Genomic DNA, 13,089 nt, shown 5'->3' on the forward strand with positions numbered 1-13,089 from the left:
AAGACAGAAATTATTTTTTCGAAATTGTTCTCGTGATGTTTTATGTTTTAGATACCAAAAGAACAATTGCTTTTGCACCATGTTATTATAAATTTTTATTTGGTTACTTTAAAACTTATTAAATTTTCCTGTCTCCTGGAAGGGGCTGAGTTGACCCTTGCGCTTCTAGCATCTGGTGATAGCGGTCGGAGCAGTTAACCTGGAGCGGGATTATTGGATACCCGGCCCGGATTTGTTAACATCCGCCCCCCCCCCCTCTCATCACACTAAGTAAACTGTAAACAGTAACATAAACACGTGAACTAGGAGAACCTTTAACTAACATGGAGAACGTGAAAAAAAATAATAGTATTGTTTACAAACAAGTGAAACCGGTTTTTGCTTTTTAAAGGAATATATCAGTGAATAATATCTGGTCAGTGATCTAAGTATCTGAGAAAGATAAATCAGTGTCTCCGGAAAACTACTCTATCCTGTGATAAAGATGAGTTCATCAAGTACAAGTATAATGGACGGGAGAATCCCTGTATTCGTATTTCCGGTCCAGCTGGACTTCTACTACGACGACCAGACCACACACAAGCGTGTTGTTACCATCTATAATCCCTACGAGTTCGATGTTACGTTTAAGGTAAAGTTTCGATTCGATCTTCGAACACGATTCCTGGAAGTGGGCGCGACGGCGCACTGGTCAAAAACCAGTATTATGAAAATTCTTTTGGCGGTCATTTGATTTATGTGGGGGTTATTTCAAGCGCTTAAAAATATGCCCATATTATAAGAGTATTATTGGGAGAGGGGTGGGAGGGGGGTAAAGTTTTTCCTTTTTCTTGGTTTTGAAGATTTTGCCTTTTTTATTTGTTTCTCAGAATATTATTTGAATTTTACCCATTCAAACGTTAAATAAATTACCACTCAAATTAATTCAATGTTTATTATTACGCTGTGTAACACCCCCTTTAATCTTCTGTACAATTAAGGTGCTATATATTGTATAACAATCCCTATAATCTTATGTATTATTAAAGTGCTGTATATTGTATAACAACCCGTTTAATCTTATGTATTATTAAGGTGCTGTATATTGTATAACAACCCGTTTAATCTTATGTATTATTATGGTGCTGTATATTGTATAACAACCTCTATAATCTTCTGTATTATTCAGGTGCTGTGTAACAACCCTAAGAAGTATGCCGTTGTTGAACCCGAAGGAAGAATATCAGGGCAGAAGTGTGTTGATATAGTTATAAGGTGACACTCCCTTTATAACTGTAATATAAACAATCCCTTGATTACTGTAATATAAACAATCCCTTGTACACTTTAATATAAACAATCCCTTGATTATTGTAATATAAACACTCCCTTGATTACTGTAATATTAACACTCCCTTTATTACTGTAATATAAACACTCCCTTGATCACTTTAATATAAACACTCCCTTTATTACTTTAATATAAACAATGCCTTGATTACTGTAATATAAACACTCCCTTTATTACTGTAATAAAAACACTCTCTTGATTACTTAAATATAAACACTCCCTTGATCACTTTAATATAAACACTCCCTTTATTACTTTAATATAAACAATCCCTTGATTACTGTAATATAAACACTCCCTTAATTACTGTAATATAAACACTTCCTTTATTACTGTAATATAAACACTCCCTTTATTACTGTAATATAAACACTCCCTTGATTACTTTAATATAAACACTCCTTTGATTACTGTAATATAAACACTCCCTTGATCACCTTAATATAAACACTCCCTTGATTACTGTAATATAAACACTCCCTTGATAACCCTAATATAAACACTCCCTTGATTACTGTAATATTAACACTCCCTTTATTACTGTAATATAAACACTCCCTTTATTATTGTAATATAAACACTCCCTTGATAACTGTGATATAAACACTCCCTTGATCACTTTAATATTAACACTTCCTTGATTACTGTAATATAAACACTCCCTTTATTACTGTAATATAAACACTCCCTTGATAACTGTAATATAGACACTCCCTTGATCACTTTAATATTAACACTCCCTTGATTACTGTAATATAAACACTCCCTTGATCACTTAAATATAAACACTCCCTTTATAACTGTAATATAAAACCTTCGCTTTATTACTGTAATATAAACACTCTCTTGATTACTGTAATATTAACACTTCCTTTATTACTGTAATATAAACACTCCCTTTATTACTGTTATATAAACACTCCCTTTATTACTGTAATATAAAGCCTTCCCTTTATTACTGTAATATAAACACTCCCTTGATTACTGTAATATAAACACTCCCTTGATTACTGTAATATAAACACTCCCTTTATTACTGTAATATAAACACTCCCTTTATTACTGTAATATAAACACTCCCTTTATTACTGTAATATAAACACTCCCTTTATTACTGTAATATAAACACTCCCTTTATTACTGTAATATAAACACTCCCTTTATTACTGTAATATAAACACTCCCTTTATTACTGTAATATAAACACTCCCTTTATTACTGTAATATAAACACTCCCTTTATTACTGTAATATAAACACTCCCTTTATTACTGTAATATAAACACTCCCTTTATTACTGTAATATAAACACTCCCTTTATTACTGTAATATAAACACTCCCTTTATTACTGTAATATAAACACTCCCTTGATTACTATAATATAAACAATCCCTTTATTACTGTAATATTAACACTTCCTTTATTACTGTAATATTAACACTCCCTTGATTACTGTAATATAAACACTCCCTTTATAACTGTAATATAAACAATCCCTTGATTACTGTAATATAAACAATCTCTTGATTACTGTAATATAAACAATCCCTTGATTACTGTAATAAAAACACTCCCTTGATTACTGTAATTAAACACTCCCTTTATAACTGTAATATAAACAATCACTTGATTACTGTAATATAAACACTCCCTTGATTACTGTAATATTAACACTTCCTTTATTACTGTAATATAAACCCTTCCCTTTATTACTGTAACATAATGTATAAGCAATTTCTTCATTAATTTAAGGTATAGGCAATTTTTTCATTAATATAAGGTATAGGCAATGCTTTCATTAATATAAGGTATAGGCAATGCCTTCATTAATATAAGGTATAGGCAATGCTTTCATTAATATAAGGTATAGGCAATTCCTTCATAAATTTAAGGTATAGGCAATGCCTTCATTTAATTAAGGTATTGGTAATTCCTTCGTTAATTTAAGGTATTGGTAATTCCTTCATTAATTTAAGGTATAGGCAATCCCTTCATTAATAAAAGGTATAGGCAATCCCTTCATAGTTAAAAGGTATAGGTAATTCTTCCATTTACAATATGAGGTAGAAAAAATCATTTATTTCTTCGTAAATTAATCTTAATCTTTGCGGTATTTGAATTGTTTCATTTTAACTTTTTTATCATATTTATCATTTCCCTTTATTTGATATATATGGTGCCTTTTCTTCTATACATTCATTTACAGTTTTTTTGTGACACCCTGTATTTTTTTTGTTCTTCTATTCGTTGAATTTAATTTTGTACCTTTTTTCCTGTATAAATAATATACAAATTTGTTGTTTTTATTTTTCTCCCTAGGTTTTGTCAAATGTTTTTATTATTTAATACAAAAAGAACGTAAGAAACTTTATTTATCCTAAAATTTAATTCTCTTCTTAAAAAGAAATTCTTCAGAAAAGTAGAAAATAAACCACTTTACGAAAACAATTCTGCTTCTTTGAAATATAAAGAAAACATAAAACTAATTTTACGGATCGGTTATTATTTTATTATATACTAGCTGAAGGATCGGTTAGTTAGTATTTTATTATACACTAGCTGAAGGATCGGTTAGTTATTTTTTTATTATATACTAGCTGAAGGATCGGTTGGTTATTATTTTATTATACACTAGCTGAAGGATCGGTTAGTTATTATTTTATTATATACTAGCTGAAGGATCGGTTAGTTATTTTTTTTATTATATACTAGCTGAAGGATCGGTTAGTTAGTATTTTATTATATACTAGCTGAAGGATCGGTTAGTTATTATTTTATTATATATTAGCTGAAGGATCGGTTAGTTATTATTTTATTATATATTAGCTGAAGGATCGGTTAGTTAGTATTTTATTATATACTAGCTGAAGGATCGGTTAGTTAGTATTTTATTATACATTAGCTGAAGGATCGGTTAGTTATTATTTTATTATACACTAGCTGAAGGATCGGTTAGTTAGTATTTTATTATACACTAGCTGAAGGATCGGTTAGTTATTTTTTTATTATATACTAGCTAAAGGATCGGTTAGTTATTATTTTATATTTTATTATATACTAGCTGAAGGATCGGTTAGTTAGTATTTTATTATATACTAGCTGAAGGATCGGTTAGTTAGTATTTTAATATGTACTAGCTGAAGGATCGGTTAGTTATTATTTTATTATATACTAGCTGAAGGCCCGGCCGGCGTTCCCCGTGGAACAAAAAATTTTTTTGAAAGAATGTCGATTTTTTTATCCTATAAGAGATATGTACGAATGTCTTGTTTTATTATATAGATTTATTTCGTACACATACCGGTACAATAGATTATTAAGACTACAAAACATTTTAAATATATATGTTACACAAAATAAAAAAAAACGAGTTACAGCACAAATGGTTAATTATTTGGGACAGTTCATCCCTTTCATATCCGAGAATTTGAATTTCATTTGATCTATCAGAAAGTAATTCCTTTAAAAAAGGAATTTTCCAATAATTTTCATCAGAAACTTCTGCTTTGATTTGATTTATTGATTGATTGTAGACATGTAGCTGTATCCCCACAGTCTGTAGAAACCACGGATAAATTTAGAATTCACATGTTCGAAGAAGGTACTAGCGAGGTAAGTTGGATTTTTTTCGTTTAAAACAGAATCAAGTGTGACATGTATACCCTTACATGATAGATAATTGCGATCAATCAAGTTGTTTAAAGGGATTGCTTACCTATTTGAATCTGAAATTGATAACTTTGCTTTTCTGTTTGTATGTTTGTTTCAAATAAACGTCAAAACGGCGGGAAGTTCTATGAATGATAAAATCTTCAAAAATTTGCCTCCATCAAAATTCAACTTCCATTAAATTTTTAAAAATGCGCGGAGGGCCCTGAAAGCATGGTAACTCAAATTCTTGAACAACATGCAAATTGCATAACCACGGTACAGATCCGTACTTAGGTATGGGGGCTCAGCCCCCCCCCCCCCTATAATTTATGGTTGCCAGGGGTTCTTTAGGCCCCAACAACGGCTGCTGAGCCCACTCTGATAAGAAAGAAAATAATTAACCCCCAACCCTAGAAAAATTTCTGAGTACGTCTCCGGCATGATTTTATGGAATTTATGAGAAAGGGGGGGTATCGGCCTCCCCATTAGAGAGGGGTACTGCCCCTATGAAATTTCTTGTTAAGGCCCTTTTGGGCTTAATTTAAGCAAATAATATTTTAAGAAGATCCAATTTATTCTGTTGATTGCAATCGACCAAAATTGCACTTTAACTCCTGTATTTGTAGATCCTTGGAAAGAAGGATGTGTTGGCTATTCTGCATCCTGGGCTACCAGAGGCAGAATCAGCCTCACTAGGCAACAAACAGAGGAAATCCCAGCCAGGGTTTCCTCTCCTCAAATCTGACGGAGATTCGCCGCCTAGAGGTAAATTTATACATGGTTTCAAACGTAGGTTTAGAAAAGGGGCCATCAACGATTCACTAAGGTACTCTTAAATGCTTATGTCAGTATCGATGGCGTGGTATCTCGGTTTTTACCAATATTCTTGTTTTAGTTGCTCTAATGCATAAATTTATGTAAAGAAGTAATCTCTATTTTTGTTTGTGTTCATGTTTATTTGGATGTATGATCATTACTCATAAACATTAAAAATTCGGTGATTGTGATGGACCAAACCTCTTTAGAGTAAAAAAAAGTAGATGTTCCACATTTATTGGAAATATATTTCGGTCTGGGTTGACCTTCGTCAGTTCTAACGATATAATAACCATCAAAATCAATAAAAAAAAATTTAAAAATTGTTTATCACAGCTTCACTTATTTGCCTAAAACCACGGTAATGTTCATAGCTTGGTTTTGAGATTCCAAGTTGAGTGGGTTCAGTCTTATATGGAAAAATTTACTACGAAGCGCGGGTAAACGGCGGGAGTAGCTATGAGTAGTGAGTACCCTGGGCAACGCTGGGTTCTTAAGTTAGTTTACATATATAATAATTAATATCTTGTTTGTCTGTTTGTCTGTCCGATCATACATCATGGATACCTTGACTGATTTGTCTCAAACTCGAGAGAACCACGGGAATCTTCTAAGCTTGGCTTGAACATTTAAGTTGAGTGGGTTGACTTGTTTAGCGCAAGTTTAGTTTTTAGGCAAAGCTGGGTTCCCAAGCAAATGTATTACATAATGTACTAGCTTGGGAACCCAGCTTTCCCAGGATTCAAAAGAGTTATCCATTTAAAATGAAGTGGTCAAGGGGTTCCTGAGTTATGATCTGTAATACAAACATACAGTTATTACTTCTTTTTATACATAGATAAGTTCCAAGTTTCTACCTGTATTCCTGTTTAATATGTTCCTGTTTCTACCCATATTCTTGTTTTAGAAGTTCCTTTTCCCAACTATATTCCTGTTTTAGATGTTCCTGTTCCCAACTTTTTCCTGTCTCAGATTTTCCTGTTCCCAATCATATTCCTGTTTTATATGTTTCTGTTCCCAACTATATTCCTGTTTTATAGATGTTCCTGTTCCCAATTTTTTTCCTGTTTTAGATGCTCCTGTTCCCAACTATATTCCTGTTTTATTTTCCTGTTCCCAACTATTTTCCTGTTTTAGATGTTCCTGTTCCGAATATATTCCTGTTTTAGATGTTCCTGTTCCCAACTATATTGCCTGTTTTGCTGCTGTTGTGTGTATTTTAGCCCTTTTTCTTCCAACATCGTGTGAAAATGATAGAAGTCAATTATTGCAGGTAATTTTTTGATTTTAAGTAAGCGTACAATGTACAAAGTTGAATTTTGGTTAACCGCCATTTTTGTTATTGTTATTATCATTGATATTAATATTAATATAATCATCATCATTTTTATTATTGTTATTGTTATGTTATTGTTATTGTTATTGTGATTATGATTGTGATTGTGATTGTGATTGTTACATTTGTACTTCTTAGTTATTTGATTTTTTAGGATTATCCTTGGTTGCATCTCTCGCTGAACCAGAAACTTGTTTTTGCGTATGTACTTGGTCTGGTCACTATGGCCATTCTTAGGACATAGAGCTTTAGTACGCTTTTTCTGCGTCAACCACGACACCGTGATATACATACAGCAAACATATAATTCTAATTATTTGCGTCAGTTTGTTATGATTAGATCTGTGCTTTATTAAACTACACTGTACAATGTACACTGTACACTGTGAACAGTGCAGTACTGTTCAACACAGTTCACCCCGTGTTTGCCATTTGTTTATTAAGATATCAAGAGTAGTACGCTTTATTCATATCTTAAAGGAATTGTCTACGTAGTTTCTGTTGACCCTGTATTTGAAGTATTCACAGCCAGACAATGAAGGAGATTGAGATTATATTTTATCTGTTAGAGACAGAAAAATACAATATCATCCTCATTGTTAATTCAATAGAGGGATACATGGTACAATTGTGAATTCAATAGAGGAATAAATGGTACTATTGTTAATTCAATAGAGGAATAAATGGTACTATTGTGAATTATGGATTGTAACGTTTGAAATTGAGTGTCAATCGAAATAAGGTAGACAGTCTCTTTAAGATTTATTCAATTATAAGATATTTGATATTAGTTTTGGCATTAAGTAAACATTTTTGAAGGTTAAATGTAAGATCATTGTATTTTGTTATTATTCAGTATGTTATGTAGTATAGTCTTCTATCTTGTATCCTAGTATTCTGTATCCAAGTACCCTAGTGTCGTAGTATCCAAGTATCCTTCTATCTTGTATCCTAGTATCCAATTTCTGTGGTATCCTAGTGTAATAGTATTGTGATATCCTTTTTTCCTGGTGTATTGGTGTCTTTGTATCCTGGTATCCAAGTATTCTGAATTCTAGTAACCCACTATCTTGAATCCTAGTATTAAATTACTGTAGTATCTTGGTATCCTAGCACCTAGTATATCCAATATATATCCAAGCACTCGATAATATTAAATACATTTATAATCATAATCAAAATTACAACAAAATTGCAAGAAACCAACAAGTTTGTTTATAGAAAGGACATGAGTTCCATTTTGATTTTTTTTACTCTCAATTACGTTTTTTTATTTATTTTTTTAATTAAAAAAAAATTTAAGGGTGATATTTTTTATTGAACACACTAATTTACTACTTTGCTGTTTTTTGTTCACCCCGTAGGTATTGTTTAATTCTAAGTTTTCTTTTTGTTAAAATGTCGTCCGTACGGTAAAATACTATATTGGGCTTTGAATTTAATGGTTTTCAGAAGACAGAACTTATGCTGTTAAGATTAAACTTAAGTAGAGCTATTTACTGCATGAATTAAGAGAAGTAATTTTAAAAAAAACTTCTAAAACCATGTATTTACTATTATTGCCTAATTAACATTTTAGTCATTAAACCATTCAATAATGTAAACCTTCCATATATTTTTATAATCAAAATTCTTGTGTATTTTGTTTCGATCACTTATTTTATACAAAGAAAATTTCATTAAACTCATTTTTATAAATTTTTGTTCGTTCTGCTTGAATAAATCTATATCACGATTTTATATATGTACATTGTTAGATGAAGAAAGAAAACATTTCTCCTTCAATGTTCTGCGTTTAAAATGATAAAGGTTAGAATTGCCTGTTTTTGTCGAATAGATTCAGTTTTGAAAATAATGCTTGTCAAGTTCAGGAAAATGACATTTTGGTAAAAAAATATTCCACCGTCGTAACGTGAAAATAATTTTTATCATTCCAGAAAGTATGAATTTTATCAGTCCAGAAAGTATGAATTTTATCAATAGTTCCAGAGAGTATCAAATCTATCATTAGTTCCAGAGTATGAAATTTATCCGCAGTTCAAGAGAATATGAATTCTGAGTAGTTTCAGAGACTAAGAAGACCTAAAGTAGTTCTAGAGAGAATGAAACCTTTAGTAATAGTTCCAAAGAGAATTTAAACCTTTAACAATAGTTCCAGAGTGTATGCAAAATAGCAGTAGTTCCAAAGAGAATTTAACCTAAGGCATTAGTTCCAAAGAGAATTTAACCTAAGGCATTAGTTCCAAAGAGAATTTAACCTAAGGCATTAGTTCCAAAGAGAATTAAACCTAAGGCATTAGTTCCCGAGTGTATGCAACCTATAGTATTAATTCCAAAGAGAATTCAACCTATGGCATTAGTTCCCGAGTGTATGCAACCTATAGTATTAATTCCAAAGAGAATTTAACCTAAGGCATTAGTTCCAATGAGAATTTAATTCCAAAGAGAATTCAACCTATGGCATTAGTTCCCGAGTGTATGCAACCTATAGTATTAATTCCAAAGAGAATTTAACCTAAGGCATTAGTTCCAATGAGAATTTAACCTAAGGCATTAGTTCCAAAGAGAATTCAACCTATGGCATTAGTTCCCGAGTGTATGCAACCTATAGTATTAATTCCAATGAGTATGAAACTCATAGCAGTAGTTCCAGAGACAAAAAACTAGATTTTTAACTTATCACAAATTATAGTTTATTAAGATAGATATTTTTCCTGTTATGCACTAGGTTTTCTTTCCCTTAAGTGCTGTTGAGAAACTATTCTGAAAATAGGAACAAAAAATTCCAAAAATAGAATCAAACACATCAAGATGCGAAGCGCATTTTTATTTTTTTCTGAAAAAAAAGAATAATTGTTTACAATTTTATACATAACCATATCATATTTCAAACTGAGGCAGTATATTATTGGTCTTCTTCACTAGCTTTTTTGTATATTATTAATGTTTCTTTTTATACTTTACAAACTTTCCCCTTTAAAGATAAAGTGAAATATAAATGTTGCATTTTTGGTAGATGAAGTGGTTAGTAAGTATAGAACTATGTCCATGCCTATACTTGTTTTAAGAATACGGTTATACAGTTTACACAAATACTGTGTTCTTAACAGAAATATAGAAACAGTCTGAACAATGTACATATTGAAAGCATAATAAAAGTGAAAAATAACGAACAGATACTGCCTTCAGACTCATTAAAATTATTTTTATTGGATTCAATTATTCAATAAATATTATATTTCCATTAAATAATCAAATACACATACGAATTATCAAATTTTTTGCCTCGAAATCTCGTGAGGGGGGGGGGGGGTGCGAAGGTCCTGCCGCCCCCGCCCCCCCCTGTATCCACCTATGAAACCTATCAATGGTTTCAAAGAGATCTATCAATATCTTGTTATAGAGAGTATGAAATATTTAGGATCTAAATGTTGGGATTCATTAAGGGCCTTACGGAACCTTTTCTGAACTTGTTGAGAATTCAAACCTTGAAAGAAAATTAATGATGGATTCTTTTTTAACCAAAAAAAACAATTAATCTACCTCATACATGATACACAAAGCTAGGTGTGATATGCTTTAAAAAGTTCACAGGACGATTATTCTAGATCAATAACATGTGGAATAATCGTCCCGAAAAACTTGTTCAACTTTGCTCTGTTTATCACATAGGATCTGGAATTATTCTTTGTTCAGTTTAGAAAGATTCCGCCATCAATTTCCTAAAGTTTAAATCGTTCTCTATCTATTCATAAAAATAAGTTTACAAAGGTTAAACGACAAACTCACACATCATAATTAATACCGTTTCTTGCTGAACATATTTGAATTTAGTCAAAAGTCGGCTGTGGTGATCATATTGCCGTGCTTAATTGCAAGCATTTTTAAAGAAATTTTGAGATTATAAAAAACTCTTGACTCTCTTGATATAATTCAAATATTATTTAATTTTATTTTCCTAGGAATTTTATCAGTGTATATGAAACCTAGAAGTTCCAAAGAGTATGAAACCTATTAGTTCAATAAAATAAGAAATCTAGTAGTTCCAGAGAGTAAGAAACCTAGTATTTACAGAGAGTATAAAACCTAGTAGTTACAGAGAGTATGAAACCTAATAGTTCCAAAGAGTATGACACCTTGTAGTTATAGAGAGTATGAAACCAAGTAGTAGTTACAGAGAGTATGAAATCTAGTAGTAGTTACAGAGAGTATGAAACCAATAAGTTCCAGAGAGTATAAAACCTAGTAGTTACAGAGAGTATGAAACCTAGTAGTTACAGAAATTATGAAACCTTGTAGTTACATAGAGCGTGAAACCTATTAGTTACAGAGATTTTGAAACCCAGTAGTTCCCAAGAGTATGAAACCAAGTTGTTACGGAGAGTATGACGCCTATTAGTTCCAGAGAGTTTGATACCTAGTAGTTCCAGAGAGTATAAAACCTAGTAGTTTCAGAGAGTATGAGACCTATTAGTTCCAGAGAGTTTGAAACATATATAGTTACAGAGAGTATGAAACCTAGTAGTTTCAGAGAGTATGAAACCTAGTAGTTACAGAGAGTATGAAACCTAGTAGTTACAGAGAGTGTGAAACCCAGTAGTTACGAGTGCGTGAAACCTACTAGATACAGGGAATATAAAACCTTGTTTCAATATAGAATGAAACCTAGTAATTCCAGAGTGTTTGATACCTAGTAATTCTAGAGATTATGAAATACATAGAGAATAAAACCAAGTAGTTACAGAGAGTACAAAACCTTGCCGTTCCAAAGAGTGTGAAACCTCGCAGTAGTTCTAGTAGTTGAACCATCTCACTTAAACCCTTATCTCTAATTCATCTCTCTTAAACCCCTTCTCACTAATACATCTCTTTAAAACCCCTTCTTACTATCCATCTCTTTTAAACCCCTCTCACTAATCCATCTCTCTTAAACCCCTCTCACTAATCCATCTCTCTTAAACCCCTTCTCACTAATCCATCTCTCTTTAACCCCTCTCACTATTCCATCTCTCTGAAACCCCTCTCACTAATCCTTCTCTCTTAAACCCCTTCTCACTAATGGCCATCTCTCTCAAACCCCTCTCACTATTCCATCTCTCTTAAACCCTTCTCACTACTCCATCTCTCTTAAATCCTTCTTACTAATGCATCTCTCAAACCCCTTCTCTCTAATCCATCTCTCTTAAACTTTTCTCACTAATTTATCTCTCTTAAACCCCTCTCACTAATCTATCTAGATCTCTTAAACCCCTCTCACTAATCCATCTCTCTTAAACCCTTCTCACTAATGCATCTCTCAAACCCCTTCTCACTAATCCATCTCTTAAACTCTTCTCACTAATCTATCTCTCTTAAACCCCTCTCACTAATCCATCTCTCTTAACCACTTCTCACTAATCCGTCTCTCTTAAACCCCTTCTCACTAATCCGTTTCTCTTAAACCTCTCTTTAGATTTATCTCTAACCCACAAATTCATTTTATTGAAATTATACTGAAAGAGAAAACAAAAAATGAACCCCCCGCCCTCACCTTGAAACCAGTAAAAAAGATTTTGGGAACCCCCCTTCTAGCTGAAACAGGTAATTGTTTGTTATTCCTATAAAGAACTGGTTAAATGAATTCTGGTTTATTAACGAGAGGAAATTTTAAGGACGTCAAGAACCAACTCAGACTATGCATCTAGGAGGAGGGGGGGAGGAGATTTATGCATTTTAAAGCGTACCGATCTGAATCGAGCATATTCTTCATCAAAATGAGAAATTACGTCTATAGAGTCCCTTTATGAATAAACTAGAATTTCAACCCTCAGTGGCTCTGAAAATAAGGAAGGGAAGAATTAAATCATTAATAAACAATATTTAATCAAAATTTATTTGTTTTTTATTTGACGCCCTATGTCGTAAACTGCGATGTTGTTAGACCATAGGAGTATTTAATTTTATTCGATTAAAGATG

At 32.0% G+C, this 13,089-nt stretch overlaps 1 protein-coding gene across 4 annotated transcripts; it reads left to right on the forward strand.

The window, feature by feature from the left end:
* The first annotated feature begins 143 nt into the window (after positions 1 to 143).
* LOC111699469 (motile sperm domain-containing protein 1) lies at positions 144 to 8,873 on the forward strand. 4 transcript variants are annotated; one of them, XR_002764758.1, is made up of 8 exons: positions 144 to 631; positions 1,169 to 1,254; positions 4,864 to 4,942; positions 5,608 to 5,746; positions 6,967 to 7,070; positions 7,288 to 7,589; positions 7,911 to 7,959; positions 8,713 to 8,873. XR_002764758.1 is itself a non-coding variant. In XM_023470158.1 (6 exons), the coding sequence occupies exons 1-6, from the start codon at positions 485 to 487 to the stop codon at positions 7,375 to 7,377; spliced, it is 645 nt and encodes a 214-aa protein (XP_023325926.1). In that variant the 5' UTR covers positions 144 to 484; the 3' UTR covers positions 7,378 to 8,657. The 4 variants fall into 4 exon arrangements, 2 of the variants coding, with proteins under 2 accessions (XP_023325926.1, XP_023325925.1); XR_002764757.1 differs by lacking the exon at positions 8,713 to 8,873 and having other exon boundaries at positions 7,911 to 8,657; XM_023470158.1 differs by lacking the exon at positions 8,713 to 8,873 and having other exon boundaries at positions 7,288 to 8,657.
* Positions 8,874 to 13,089: the final 4,216 nt, after the last annotated feature.

Source organism: Eurytemora carolleeae, unplaced genomic scaffold (genome assembly GCF_000591075.1).
Source record: "Eurytemora carolleeae unplaced genomic scaffold, Eaff_2.0 scaffold281, whole genome shotgun sequence".
Taxonomy (NCBI): Eukaryota; Metazoa; Arthropoda; class Copepoda; order Calanoida; family Temoridae; genus Eurytemora; species Eurytemora carolleeae.